This window comes from Thunnus albacares, chromosome 10 (genome assembly GCF_914725855.1).
Source record: "Thunnus albacares chromosome 10, fThuAlb1.1, whole genome shotgun sequence".
Classification (NCBI taxonomy): Eukaryota; Metazoa; Chordata; class Actinopteri; order Scombriformes; family Scombridae; genus Thunnus; species Thunnus albacares.
The window spans coordinates 9,444,357-9,460,172 of NC_058115.1; the positions used below are offsets into that span (position 1 = coordinate 9,444,357).

The 15,816-nt window shown below is 42.0% G+C and overlaps 1 protein-coding gene across 4 annotated transcripts in view; it reads left to right on the top strand.

Moving 5' to 3' along the window:
• Positions 1 to 15,816, top strand: part of si:ch211-26b3.4 (connector enhancer of kinase suppressor of ras 2) — a 61,057-nt gene that overhangs the window by 19,655 nt on the left and 25,586 nt on the right. For all 4 annotated transcript variants that reach the window (XM_044364494.1, XM_044364496.1, XM_044364495.1 and 1 more), the window contains exons 3-9: positions 2,464 to 2,666; positions 3,577 to 3,664; positions 4,837 to 4,878; positions 9,008 to 9,127; positions 11,022 to 11,081; positions 11,213 to 11,281; positions 14,837 to 14,983. In XM_044364494.1, the coding sequence (XP_044220429.1) occupies positions 2,464 to 2,666; positions 3,577 to 3,664; positions 4,837 to 4,878; positions 9,008 to 9,127; positions 11,022 to 11,081; positions 11,213 to 11,281; positions 14,837 to 14,983 (729 nt within the window). The remainder of the gene's footprint in view (positions 1 to 2,463; positions 2,667 to 3,576; positions 3,665 to 4,836; positions 4,879 to 9,007; positions 9,128 to 11,021; positions 11,082 to 11,212; positions 11,282 to 14,836; positions 14,984 to 15,816) is intronic.

Genomic DNA, 15,816 nt, shown 5'->3' on the forward strand with positions numbered 1-15,816 from the left:
CGATGCCCAGTAGTAAGAGATTATTGCTGACTTGTTTGGGTCTACCCATCATGTGAAAAGGTTTCATAACAGTTATGTTAAGGCAAGATAAAAAATGCTTAGGTTGTGGAAAAGGTAAAAAACCTGCAGTGAAAATCTAAGACTCACTCACTATACAAACCTAGTCTGCCTGAGTTGAGCGCTGAACCCAGATATTTGAATCAGAAGGCAAATGGTGTGAAAAACATGCATGCAGTGTCAATATTATGTTGATTAGTGGAGGTTAGATACTCTACATTTTGGTGTAAGTGGCCTGGAAAAGCTTACATTTGAGACCAGTGAATGTTGAAAAGAAAGATTAAACAGTGAAGTCCCCTTTTTTCCCTGAAACATTCCATAAACGACATTGGAGTATGATTCTGAGGACAATGGTAGAAATATCAGCATAGAGAAGAGGCCACTCCACACATGGCTGCTATGGCAACCAAATCGACATGAAGGTGGAAGGGGGGGGTGGAGGGGGGGTTTGCTCTAATGGCATCGCCCTCTTACTGTATTGATTTGACACATGCAGGCACACAAATGCATACACTGCTCAAATTATTTCTCCCTCATTCTCTGCACACACCCAGTCATTCAGATAGTCGACACGGGGGCATTATTCTCCCGCTTCATCTCAGCACTTTGTCCCCTGGAGAGAGCAACACACAGCTTTAGATCAAATCATAGGACAGCCTAATTACAGCTGTGCAAACATGTACGCTCCAAGTTCATGTATACATCAACATTCACATACAGAAGATGATACAGAACACAGTGTATGCATGACCCAGTTTCAGTGAGATGCATAGCTGGGTGCTCTCTCTTTCTCTCTCTCCCTCTTGTCTTCTGCCTCTTTAGTTCTTCAATTCCCTCATTTCTCTCTCTCTCTCTCTCTCTCTCTCTCTCTCTCTCTCTCTCTCTCTCTCTCTCTCTCTCTCTCTATCTCTGACTCTCCCTGCTGCCACTGTGAAACCCTCTCTCCTTTGTAGTCACTGTGGTCGTGACTGTGTAGAATAGATCTAGAGGCAGAATAGGAATAGATATGTCTAGCTCAGCCTGTACATCTGACTATACAAGGATGTGTGTGTGTGTGTGTGTGTGTTTGTGTATGTAGCCATTGTGTCAGCAGGAATCAGGCTCTGTCAGGCAGGACATGACTGGAGGTGCCTTGGGACGCTGTGGCTCAGTGGGTCTGTGTGTGTGTGTGTGTTTATTTAAAAGGGTCACAGTGCAGTGCAGTAATGGGCTACTCGACCAGCTTGATGTTCTTGTAGTGGCTGTTTCATGAAAATGCTAATGGTTCTTCAATAATAGTAGTTCTAATTCCAGTTCATTCCACTCTGAATAACCATTTATGTTTAAATCGCTGTGGATCCTTTCTTGTTCTATAAATGTTGAAAAAAAAGGTCATTCAATCAGTATTTAGACTTATACAAAGTACTTTCTGTATGTGTAAGTTACAAGGCATACATTCCAAAATATACTCAAGTATTACTGTTTTATGTTCTTTGGGGACATATAAAGGATTTTCATACCTTTGAAGGAATGATTGAGCATTTTATTTAATTTCTTGTTGAGACTTAGATGAGAAGATCAATACCACTCTCATGTCTGTGTGTTAACTACAGAGTTGTAGCCAGTAAGAGATTAGCTTTGCTTAGCATAAAGATTGGAAGCAGGGTGAACAGCTAGCCTGACCCTGTCGAAGGTTCACGTCTAAAGCTCACTAAGTTACACTGTATCTCATTTGTTTATTTCTATTACATAAACATAAATATTACAAGCACAATATGTGGTTTATGGGGCAGTTACGTGGTTTAACTATTACTTGGTGAACATCCACAGTGATTTCTGGAGTCCTCAGACCTCAGAGTCAAGTCAAGTTAATTTGTATAGCCTGATGTCACAAATCATCTTTTTGCTAAACTGGGCTATCCTCTAGCTCTGTATTTAACACATAACAGTGGGATCTATTTTCTCATCTGACTCAGAAAAAAGCTAATAAAAAGCATATTTTCCAAAAGGTTGAATTATTTCTTTTATGGCTGCAGCTAACATTTTATAATGAATCTGACAATTATTCTCAATCAAGTGATTAATGGTTATGTCAGTAAATAGATTTTAAAAAAGAAAAAACACAATTTCTTACAGTCCTGATGCCTTTAAATGTTTTGTTTTGTTTGCTCAGCAGCTCAAGACTCAAAGATATTCAATTTATTATCACATAAGACAAAGAAAAGCAGCAGGTCCTTACAATGGAGGAGCTGCAACTAGAGAATGTTTGGTCTGTTTGCTTGAAAAAGGAATTAAATGGTTAATGGATCAAAGTAGTCACAGATTCACTTTCTGTTGGCTGACAAATTGATTAATCGACTAATCATTTCATCTTGAGTTTCCTTCAAAATTTGATCAAAAAAATGAATGGCTCTGTTTGTCCTCCAGAACTACGGCCTAGAGACAGAGAACCTGCGGACTCTTTCCCACAAGCTGAACGCTTCGGCAAAGAACCTTCAGAACTTCATCCTGGGCCGGCGGAGGGGCGGACACTATGACGGACGAGCTTCCCGGAGGCTACCCAATGATTTCCTCACCTCAGTTGTGGATCTGATTGGTGCAGCCAAAAACCTGCTGGCCTGGCTTGACAGGTATGACTCGACACACCCGTGGGCATAAAGTGAATTTGTCCTTTAATTTTTTAGAGAATATGTTCAATTTTCATCCAGGATGAGGATAAGGATAGGATGAAAACAAAAAGTAGTTTGTTAGTAGAAAGCACATCTGTTATTGCAAATGAGTAACTTAAAGGCAGTGGACAAAATAACAGGAACACTTTAGGACCTCCTTGTGACACAAAGATGCAAAAAATGCAACATGATAAACAGACGAATTATATCACCTACTGTTTCTGTTATTTTGTCCACCTCTAATAAAATAACATAATTCATAGATGGGTAAAGAATCCAAGCACAAGCAGACGGATGCTGTCTTTTTGTTATCGTGATTTCAGATCAGCTGATGGAACCGTATGAAGCTGAGAACACATAAAATGAAGCAATATTGAGATTTAGTAGATCCCCGGGTTGCGCAACCTCCTGGCCACGATACAAGACCAAATATTGTTGTTTGTCTTTATCAGTTGCTTCTGTGCTCTGAGAGGAACAGAGAATAGGTTTTATTTCTGTTGCTCACTTCAGTCTCACAGCTTTTAGAATCACACTGTTAGCAAATAAATGAACAGAACAAAACAAAATAAAAACACCAATGTATATAAAAAATGCCTCCTCAAAACCCAGTAGAAAAACTCATTTTAGATATGACCGAATATGCTTTGCTCAATCATTTACATACTAAAAGTGTGGTTGCACTGAAAAGGAATGGAGAGAAAAAAACCTATGCTTCAGGCAGAATGCAATAAGTGCTTTGATAAAAAACATTTGACACATTTAGAATATCATGACCTGTACACTAACCCAAGGTTTTAGAGCGAATCATCATCTTTCTTAGGTCTCACATGTATTCTTTAAAATATGAACACTGTTTTTTTCTTTGTTTCAGGTCTCCATTTGCCAGTGTGACTGAGTATTCATTACTGAAGAACAACATTGTGCAGCTCTGCCTAGAATTAACTACAATTGTACAACAGGTGCCTCACACACACACACACGTGATGATTGCATCACATAATCAATCATGTGTATATTATTTTCACCCAGATAATAAAGGTCATGCTTTGAATTGATTGGACAAAACCGTAGTTATAGCCCGCGCTGGTCTACAGCTCATTTCTATAGATCTGACTTTAAGTGGAACATATGCCTACTGCCACAGGGTGTTTGCAGCATGGCTGATGGCACGAGTAGCTCTCTGTAGCCCCCTTAGACAATGTGCTCATTGACTCACTGTGATACCTCATCCCCAGCTTAACATATGGGCCCTGATGGGGAATGAACGAGCGGTCCCTCATTCCTTAATTTCCTGTCCTCCTTTTGCTCCCACTCTGGCTCGCTCACCACGCTTACACTTACTTTAAAAAAAAAAAAAAAAAAGCTGGAGGTGCATGCATACACACTCTCAAATTGTCGAAATCTCATTGTTTGGAGAGAAATTACGGCTGCTCATTTGGACCTCATCCATGTCCTCCCTGTAAGACCCTGCTTAGAGTGTGTGAGAGTGTGTTTGTACGTGTGCCCAGACTAAGTCCTGGAGCCGAGTAGATAACACCCATCCCCTCTTACAAGGGCCAGAGGAGAGGCAAGAGAAAGGGGCCACCGCAGGTCCACAATGAGCCAAATGAACATGTGGCTGCCAGGGTGCAGAGAGACAGACAAAGGTGGCAGTGCTGCCCACGCTAATGCATCAAACAGATGAATTAGCTGCTAGCATGCACATCTGGTGGATTCAGTGGGCTGCTTTCCCAGAAATAGATTAACTATCAGCTATCGTTAAATAACAATCTGTCATGTTCAAATAATGTAGTTGATAGGTTTCTAAATCCTGAGGAGGCGCATGGAGCTCCAGGCGGCAGAGTAGATCCAGAACTGGTCAATTCAGTGTATTAGTCTGCCTAGATTATAAAGTAATATGCATAATGTGGAAGCCTAAATGAAATAGCTGACTGCCGATGTTCTCCAGCGGAAAAGGACGTCATCCATCTTTCTTCCTGTTGGCCTTCTCATTTCTCTTATTCCCTTCTTTCCTGCTTGTTATATTTGGAGGAGGGAGATATTTGAGCTAGAGTGCGGATGTTCACATTGATGTTTTCTCCATCTCACATTTTCTTCTTCTCTCTCTCTCTCTCTCCCCCTCCCCTCACAGGATTGCACTGTGTACGAGACAGAGAATAAGATTCTCCACGTGGTAAGTTTCCGTTATGAAAAAGCAAATTGTTGTCGTCCTGTTTCTGTCATGGTCCTGCTGTAACAGACAAGAGGAACAATGACAACGTTGACAGCTATTAAGTGGATAGATAGGATAGTCAAAACAAGATTATTATACCAGTATAGTTTCATATCTGGCACAATAATACTGTAGTCACTCATGTTCCACTCACTCGCTCCATCCACTGATGAGTGAAGACTGTCAAACTATTATTTTCATGGTCAAGAAGCTCAGTTTAATTTATTTCAGTATCTCCGGTCACAGCGCATGCTTCCAAAGCATGATAATCAACTGATTTTCTAAGCTACTCCCTCTTTTTACAAATAGTGCCTTGCCATTGTACAGTTAACTTGAGCCACAAAGAATCTACTTTTTCTGAAACAAGTGTACAAGTGCGGGTGAAACAAAATTGCACAAGGTATTTAACACACTGAGTATGTGTGAGGTTGTCTATCTATATTTGTGTTTTGTGCGTGGGTGTGTATGCATGTCTGTGTTTTTTTGTTGCACAAAACTGTGCACGTTAAAATGCAAGAGAGCCTTAGGCCTTTTGAGAGAACGAGTTTAGCTCCTGTGTGCGTGTGTGTGTGTGTGTGTGTGTGTGTGTGTGTGTGTGTGTGTTTGTGTGTGCGTGCATGGATGACGGAGAACTGTCTGCGTCCACATGTGAAACCGAGTGAGCAGCTAGTGTCTGATCGGGGCTGACAGTTGGATTGGGACACTTCCTGCTACCATTCAAGGTCAGGTGGAGGAAACCAAATGAAATGTCGGCAGGGGGAGTTCACAGAAAAAAGTCTGAGCATTTCATGCCAAGAATCACACCCGGATCAGATGTTTTGTCAATATGTGGTTAATATGCAATTGTATCACATATTTCTATAAGTAATACTGGTCACAAGGCTAAACTTGAGATGTTGGTTTCCTCGTGGTTTGATGTCTCCCCTGTCAACATTAGTCGCCCCCTTACATTTTGTTTGTGGATCCACAGCTGTCGTTTACCTCTTGTTATTAAAGGCCTATTAATGATACAGGATGGTGGCATCAGGCAGATTCAAATATTACCATGGCTCTGCACATGTGTGTGCACACCCACACACACACACACAAAACACTGGGTGCCAGACTAAAGGCTACACATGACTAAGTCTGTTATGTGTGGGAGGTTTATGTGTGAAATAGGGAGACAGTGTGAAGGGAGAGAGAGAGAGGAGGAGGTGTTTGTTTTTAGATTATGCTTCCTTGCTGATCCTTGTTTACTATGTGTTTTAGAAATTAATGAAGTGGAGGTGAAGTGACACAGCCACTAAACCATACACCACATAAACACGCATAGGAACAGACACACGCACGGGACATGCACACATAAGATGAAGATGATGATGCACGGCTGAGATCTTGTATCACAAAGACTGCATTGGCTGTTCACATAGTGTATGTGCAATGGAGGCTTCAAGTTTCCGCATCACACTTGTGTAAGTTGAATACTGGACCAGGATTGGCTCCAAACTAGCTGTGATGTCACAAATCATGCTTGCAGGTACACACCTTGAACTCAGATTTAAGGCGAGCACAGAGAAACTTTCCTCCTTCAGCAGATGAATGTAAAAACAAACTGAACATACATCATTCTGCACAGAGAGGCTCAAACATCCAACTGAAGGCACAAGAAGAAAAACACATTTTTGAGTGGAGGGGGACTTTAAGTAATGTATGTATAGAGGTTGATCCAGACAGAAATACAGTATGTGGCAGTCTCCAGTGTGTATCCATCATGTGGTTCAAAGACAGTCTAGCTCTCTGGTCAGCTCTGCTGTAACTACTGTAGTGGTAGTTGTACGTTTTTCAGCTTCTGCTCAATAATGCAAAACTCACTGCTCTCACACTCTGCTCTCCTCTAGACTACGGCCTGCAGCAATCAGATGGACAGGGATTGTGTGTGTGTGTGTGTGTGTGTGTGTGTGTGTGTGTGTGAGAGAGAGAGAGACAGAGAGAGAAGAAGAGAGATAAGATATGAGCATGTGTGAGTCTGTGTGTCTGATGGAGCGTGAAGTGTGTATGAGTGTGTGTGTGTGTTTTTATGTGCATGCATGCATAAGGATGAGAGGAATTACATAAGACTGTCCTAGTTGTGTGTTTCCCTTTTCCTTGTTTTCTCCCCTTTCCTCCCGGACTCTCCCTCCCGCCTCCCACCCTTTTCCACTTCTCCTTCTCCCGCTCTCTCCATCTTTCTCTGTGTCTCGGTTCAGGTTTAGATTTGCCGCGGTGTGTGTGTATGCTCATGCATGTGGAGACGATGGATTACGCAACCGCGGCGGCCGTGTATGTTAGCAAGTGAGCGTGCGTCGGTATGCAGAGGAAAGGTGCGAGTGGACGAGGATGAAGGGAGCGCGAGAGAGAGTGAGGGAGGAAGGTGATGAGGGTGGGAGTGCGCAGCCAGAGCTTAATCCATTTGGCAGCATACTACGTCTGGCTTTCTGTTTGACTGCTCTTAAATCTCACGCCAGCCAGCCACATAAGTTAACTTCCCTATAATCTGCGCTCTGATTCTCCAGAGGCGTGTCAGATCAAGGCCGGGTGTGTCAGAACTGGAGGAGTGGAGACTCGGGCACTGGTGACTGGCCTTTTGTCTCTCAGCCCGTGTTAATCCCAGGTCAAGACTATTAGTCCTGTGATCAAAGAGGAGCAAACGCAGAGCCACAACATTGTCACTCACTGGGGACTATTTATGGCTCTATAGGCAGGATTAGATGTACACTGCTACTACTTTTCCCCTACTTTTTTATCACTTCTTTTTCTATTTCCTCTTTCATTTTTTAGATTAAAGCTAAAAAAAAGTGTTGTTTCGTGTCTTTTATATGGCATGAACAGTAATGTATCCCATTACGTAACGTGTAGCTACACATTGACAAGAACATAATATTACTGTTTAAGCAGAGAGCTAAACAGGCAGAGTAATGTTCAAATAACTGACCCAGAAATAGATGGAAGTATATGTGTTTGAGAGACAGTAAGAGAGAGAACATAAGCATCACATAGCCAGTTCACTGAAGACGCTCCACCTTTTCTCTCACACTGAATGAATCATAGGCTATATGGTGTGTAAGTGTGTGTGTGTGTGTGTGTGTGTGTGTGTGTGTGTGTGTTAAGATCTCTCTTCATTTCATAACTATAATCCGGTAATTGCTCATTAAGATTGAGATCAGAAGATTATTTTATGCAGGGTTCATCAGTATGTGCACGGCTTGGCATGTATGTCATACTGCTTACGTGAATATAAATAACGTAGAGAATGTATGTTTTCTTACATATATGTCTATTACATCCCACTGTGTTCGTGTGTGTTTGCATGTGTGTGTGTGTGTGTGTGTGTGCACTAAGCAGCGATGCGATGAGGCAGGATAACCAGGGTAACGGTCTCTGTAAACCCAATGCAGTCAGTCAGCCAAGATTAGAAGGCAGAGATGTTGCTGATGATAAATTAACTTGCACGCGTGACCAAGCAGACAAATAGCCTGAAAAACAGTCAAGGTTTATTTAGAACAAAGGCAAGGTGAAGCAATGCTTTGTATTTGGCGTGCTTGCGCTGATGCACTCAAATGGGGTGATATGTATTAGAAATCTAAACACAAGGTAAAAAAAAAAAATTAGAGAACAGATAATCCAGCTCCTCTGCAATGTGTCAGATTTAGTTTAGCTGATGTGATGGCAAAAATGGTCCTTATCTTCCAAAATGAAATTACAGATAACAGCAACGGAAATCTGTGTCTCTGTAATTTAGATGTTAGGAAATGTCATCTGGGCACCTCAGGGTTTGCTGGTATCGGTGATGTGTTGTTCTGTCTGTGACGGTGTCTTGTGGGCATGCCCATGGACAAACTGTGACAGGAAACAGTTTGTGTGCCGGAGTGATGGAAGTGGCGATGTGGAACAATCTGATGAAATGATTTCTGTTTCACCTCCTCCAGCTAGGTCACAGCATCCCTCGCGGGCCAAAACCAATCTCAATAACTTTCTGTCTTTCTCTTTTTGTCACTCTCTCTCTCTCTCTCTTTCTGTCATTTTTTTCCCTCCGTCTTCCTGCTGTCTTCACCTCCGATGCCATCTCCAGTGTAAGACCTTAGCAGGGATATGCGACCACATCATCTCTCTGTCGTCAGACTCTCTGGTCTCTCAGTCTGCCCATCTGGAGGTGGTCCACCTTACCAGCATCATGCCCAGTGAAGGCCTGGTAAGGACATACTTGAGGATGCACCTGCACATGAACATATATACACTAGAGATGTTTTTAAAGCTGTAATTGTCAATATTTTATGTTAACTATGGAACAAATGACTATTTCTAATTTGAAAGGAGTCATTTGTGATGAAAAATTCACTGAGAATTATAACCTAATTGCAGTTACCCTCAGCTCTACGGAGCATTTTAGCATCTTTTAGCTAATTGTTTTGGTTTTCTGGTTGTAAATTCAGCTGTTTTTAGCAAATCAACTGTGACAATCCCACTGTACACTACCTGCCCAGGACCAAACAGCAGACACACAAAGTTAGTGACTAAATCTTACACTGATAGCAAGTCTCAAGTCAAGTCTTAAAGCAGCTATAACTGATATTATTTATAGTTACAATGGATCAAATGACTGAATGTGTAATGTGAAAGGGGTCAGTTGTAGTAGAATCCGCACAGAATTATTACCTGACTCTGCAGTTCCCCTCAGCTCTACAGAACATTTTACTGTCTTTCAGCTAATTGTTTTGATTTTTTGGCATGCACCTTTACTGCTTTGGTTCACTCTCGCGGCCCTCATAGCATTGTTTTGTCTTGGCAGGCAGCTGTTTTAAGCAAAAAAAGCTCTAAAAACACACTGCACACTACCTGCTCAGCACCAAATGACAGTGAGACAGAGAAAGCAACTAGTTACTGAACATAGTGGAGCATTTATCAGCTAGATATTTTTTCAGGAGTTGGTAGAAAGTGAAAAATCTAAAAGGAGAGTGAATATTGAACTTACATTTGTCAGGTAGTGAAAAACGAAAAAGCTAAATGAAAGCTAATGTTGCTCTTTGTCTGCTAAATCTGTAAATAAGAAACTGATTGTTAACAATTTTGCCGTAACAATAATAAGTATAAGGTGATAAAATGTGTTTTCAGCTCATTCCACTACCCCTAAAAATCAATCAGTGCAGCTTTAAATCTCCTGGGGCAAGTCCAAGTCAAGCCTCAAGTCACTTATCAAGTCCCCAGGGACAAATAAAAGGGGAGTCAGGAGTCTAGGTATATTGGTATTTGGACTTTATTTAGACTGTGTTTCACGGGACATTTGAACATTCTCCTTTCAAAGCTGTGTTAGCAGTCAGTAATCCAAAAAAAGTTTACATAATGGAGTCTAAGTCTTTTCAATGCATCAGACTAGTAATTAAATGTTGAAAGTGTATGAGGATGCAAGGCCTGCCTTTCACTGTCTTATTCTTTGTTCATTGTTACGGGACATTACTGGGTCAAAACTTGAGACTTGAATGTTTTTGCTTTGAAGTCTCAACTCAAGACAAGTTTTAAGGGTGTCAAGTTTCAGGTACAAATGGGTGACAAACCAAAGAAAAAACTTGAATAAGTGCATAGAGAAACATAACAAATGCAGATGTTTGCAGACAGAGCACACGGGATCACTGAATGGTTTGATGAGTATGAAAATGGTGTGAATTGTACACAATAGCCTTTCAAGTCAAGCCAGTTGGAAGATTTTGGAGCAAGACTTTAGACAATGCTCTCCACCACCATCATCAAAACACCAAATGAGGGAACATCTTTTGGAGGAATGGTGTTCATCCTTCCAGTAGAGTTCCTCAGATTCCTCAGAGACTATATCACAAGCAGCACTGAAGCTGTTCTGGAGACTCGTGGTGGACCAACTCCTTACTAAGATGCTAATTGTTGGTTTTTCCCTTGATTTAATGTCACCCTTATAAAGTTAAGGGTTACAGCAGTAAAGTTCAAGTCTCAAGTTTACAGCTCTGGTATATACACACAGATACAGACACAGTTTCATAGATGCAACATAACCTATGCATATGCATGTATTGGGTATCACACTGAACCCTTCCTTCCTGTGTGTGTTTGTGCTTCAGGGGATGTATATCAAATCGACGTATGATGGACTCCACGTTATCACTGGAACCACAGAGAACGTGAGTTTTTAATTCACTCAGTTTGAACACACCTGATCCACAAGCTCATATTGTACTGTGAATCCACGTCTCAGTTTCTCCTGAATTTGTTCCCATTGTCCTTTCTTGTCCTTCAATTTCTCCCTCTACAGTCTCCGGCAGATCAGTGTAAGAAGATCCACGCGGGTGATGAGGTGATCCAGGTCAACCACCAGACAGTGGTGAGCCTCCAAACACAACACTGTGCTCACAAAGAATCATAGAAAATGTACTTTCCATGTGTTTCCACTTTGAATACATACTGCAAACTGTCATTTGTTCTCCATTCTGTGCTATATTGAGGAGCTGTCAAGGTACACGGTGCCTGCTACCACCAACCACCACCACCACTGCCACCATGGTGCTTCCTGTCCTGTGCCTGTGTTGCTATGTAGGCTAATTAGGCTTGCTGCGGGGGCTGATTATAGGACGATTGTAACAAGACCTTTGTTCAGTCCAGTGTGATTGTCAGCGCACTCTTTCTGGAATTTGATCCAATTGTCACAAGTAACCCCTGAAGGAGTCGTCTGGTTTGAAATGTTGAAGTCATGTTCCACTTTCAGACTTGAATAAGTTGTAGCACTTGCCTTCAACTTGTCACATCAGAGAGAGGCACAAAAATGGGCAGCCATTTTAAACGCAACGGTGCCTTGTGAGAGCATGTGATTGAGCGCGCTGTCTATTGCCTGAGCTGTCAGCTCTGGTACAAACGATTTGTTCCAGAGTTTATTTGAGATGTGTGTGATCTGTGTGTAGACGTCTTTAGTGTGCTTTTCCGTGAGTATTTCCTCGTACGTCTCGATAGGTGCTGCTCATGCGAAAGCGTGCGTGCGTGCGTGCCATGGGGAGCGGCGTTGATTGACGCGCGAGGGAGCTGCGTGTTATCTCTCTCCCTCTCTCTCCTCGGGGTGACAGTGCAGATCGCACCCTGCCAAGCTCCCAGCTCCAACCCCTCATTACTCCCTCAGCTAGACCCTCACCACTCTGATCCCTCACCCTGGGGGAGGAGATAAGCAGAGGGAGACAGAGGTGTGTGTGTGTGTGTGTGTGTGTGTAGGAAAGGGAGGGGGTGAAGCAGTCAGGGGATGCTGGGATGTGGCAAAGCTAGGGAGAGTGGGGCGAAAAAGGGAGGAGGAAGTAAAGAGGGACTTAGGGAGAAGAGGAAGATGATGAAAAGAAAAGGAGGAGAGAAGGGGGGAGAACAGCAGAGGGAAGTCTCTAGTCAATATAGCTGTTTTTTTTTCCAATCCTAAATCGAGCTGCTGAGATGGAAAGATGGATACACACTACCAGCAAACTCTCTGTCAACATCATGGCTGATAAGTTTATCTAGTGAGGCTCCATATTTAAAAATTAGATTAGTGTGAATATTGAATGAACAAATTCCATTACATTATAGAATCATTATGTAGGCCTATCCCACGTATTTAGCAACAGTGCTGCCTTCATGTCTATGCATGAGCTTCTGTTTGAGACCCACTTCAAAACAGGACTCGCGGTTTTTAGCTCAGCTTCTCTTTTGAGGTAAAAAATGTGGAATTTGCTCAAATAACAAACTGATTGTTTGAAGAGGCAACATAATTATGTGGAGGTAATAGCATCTGGGAAAATAATGAAGACCCCTGGGATTTGAAAAACCTCTCCAGCAGCAGTTTATGCTCTATTATTATTTTTGGTAGGTCTCTCCATGTTTCCCTCTGCTCTCTGCGTATTTGCATAACAGAACAGTTCTAAACTGGCCTGGTTAAGGTAGGTTTTGTGTACACTGTGAGGCTGGGCATTGTTTGAAATGTTTTGATACTAGTGCTGATAAAGTACCTGTATTTCATTAAAACTTGCACTTTCTCATCTGTCCAATCAGTATGAAGTTACAGCCTGCTGCCTGTTAGTTTAGCTTAGCATAAAGACTGGAAGCAAGAGGAAAGGATTAGCAAATGAGATATAACATGTTAATTAGCTTAAGAGGTGCTGTTAGGTGGATTTTTTTGCCTTTGGACAAAGCCAGGCTAGCTATTTCCCTCTGCTTCCAGTCTTTATGCTAAGCTAAGCTAACAGGCAGCTGGCTGTCGCATCATATTTAACAGTTGACTTCGTTATGGGACTGTTATCGATCTCACCATCTTACTCTCAGCAAGAAAGCAAATAAAATGTTGGACTATTTCTTTCACAAAAGAAGCCAACATTCTCAAATTGTAAATACAATTTGTCTACACACAAGCTGCCATTTAAGAACTTTCTTTTTAAAATTGTCAACAAGATTATAAATCTGACCAGAGATTTAATGCCAGCTTTTGGTATTTGAATGTTTTTAATACACTGACATATTTTGCTTAGTGTGAATCAGATGAAAAGTGAATGATGTCAGTCCTGGTGAGTACTTGTGTCCTTGCGTGCCATTGTTTTTGTTTTAGTAGGCAGAACAGCACAGGACATACAGTAGAAACATACTTTCATCCAGTCTTTTGTTGCTGGTGAACGCTGGCTGAACCCAGAGTCCTGAACTGGGCCAAAGAGAACAGGAAATACGCTAAAGGCTGACACAGGCTGGTCATCATTATGTCAGGAATAAGGTCACAGCAGTTCTGTCTGCGTGTGTGTGTGTGTGACTCTGTGTGTATGTTTATGTGTGTATGTGTGTGCGTGCGCAGTGGCCTCTGCGGACATTCCAGTAGCTGAGACCAGTGTAGCCAATCAATGGCCTGACGAGTACAGTGAGCTCTGGAGACAGGCTGGCCGGAACCACAAGGAAACACTGCAGTCAGCACTCCTCTTTTACTGTTTTACCATCTCTCTCTTTCTCAGAACTAAACCAACCTGACTAAGCCGTTCTTTACTTTAATATGACAGTGTTTGCAGAACAGTGGTACTGGGTCAGTGTGGTGCATAGTCTTGCTGTATTGACAGCTATGAAGTGTAGTTACTGGTTTGATAGCTGAAGCATGGTGGAATAGCTTTTATGCAGCTGATGGATGCATCTTTACTGGTGACTTCAGCATTGTGTATAACATAAACAACACTGTGAACAATAGGAAGCACTCAGAGAGCACATTCATCAAGGATGCAGAAACATCACATATATTAACTTCAAAGTACACATTGTGATGGATGATCTTGCTGATTTGCTCATGGTGGCCATAATTTTTGGAAAATATCCTAACCCTCTTAATTAGGACTTACAAGGATATATAGTGTCCATTGTGCAAAAATTTAAAGTGATTACCTTGAAAAACCAAGTTATGTCCAAAGAAATGTAATCATGTCACCACTTTTACGATCTAGATTTGGCTGAAAGTGCACAATGTATCTAGAAGGATTTGGCAACCACTTACAGAAACAATGTACAGTTATAAAAGCTGTAATAAAACCTTATTTAAGGCTTTTTCAAATATTTCATGTTGTAAATTTAGTGAATATTTGATTTAAAAAAACATTGTAGATGATCTGTGCTCCAACAGGAAGAGAAAGGTTTGACATCAATCAAATAAAATGATGACATAATCATAATGGTGCCAAAATTAGTGTGACCCGTGAGAAAAAATATTGGCCTCTATACATCACATATCATGTACTGTATCAGGACATGTGTGTGTGTGGTGGTTTGCAGTTTTACAGCTCAATATTTGTGCGTGGTGGTTTTCCTCACCAGATTTGGTTGCTCCCAGTGCACTGTGTACGGCATGTGTGCGTGGTGGTTTGCAGCAGTTGTTTCGGCAGCCCGGTGTGTATGTGTTCCTCAGGTGGGCTGGCAGCTGAAGAACCTGGTCAACGCTCTGAGAGAGGACCCGTGCGGAGTCATCCTCACATTGAAGAAAAGACCCCAGAACACCCTGAGCTCCACGCCGGCTCTGCTCAGGAATGTGCGCTGGAAACCACTGGGCCTGCAGGTAAATATCAGCAACTCGTGCACAGGGCCGTCGCCAGGGTTTAGAAATTAGTGAGGTCCAGAATTTTTTCTTTTAATGGAGCTTATTTACTGCATTTATGGACAAGCAAAATTGATACCAAAATGGCACCTACACAAACTACACACATAAACTCATTATCTATAATATACAGGGGGACCTGTTGGCAAAAATACTTTTATTAAAGCTGCACAATTTGTCACAATTTATTCTCACTCTTCTCCTGTGTGCGTCCGTGTGTGTGATGTTTGGTTGAAGACCACACTAACTACAGGCTGTTCACCAGCCTCCCTTGTGTTGATTTCCTGCATACATCATGGTCTTTTCCTCCACTTCTTCACTTCTTGGCTCACTGAAATGACATAAAATAAGAAAGACAGATACAGACACACATAAGTTATGATCAGTTAGTGCAGATGCAGCGAAATATTGGTACTAATCTTCATGACATGTATTAACTTTTGGAAGGCTAGCTGGATCCTCTTGTGGTCAGAGGCATCCAAACTCTCTCCTTGTCAACTTTCACTTTCCAGTGAACAGGGAAGGATGTAAAGTGACTCCTGTTTCTCTGTTCTCCTCTCTGTTCTGCTCCTCTCTGTTCTGCTTCTCTCTGTTCCCTTCCTCTCTGTGCTCCTTCTCTGTTCTTCTGTCTGTCCTGCTACTCTCTGTCCTCATGGTCACATTCTTCTCTGGTTTCTTCTGGTTTATTTATTTGTTTATTTGGCATTCTTCTTCTCTTACTGGTCTGTCTCTCACTGTTCTGTCTGACTTGTTTTCTGTGGGAGGAGAGATCAAGGAGGTTGATTAGACCTCTT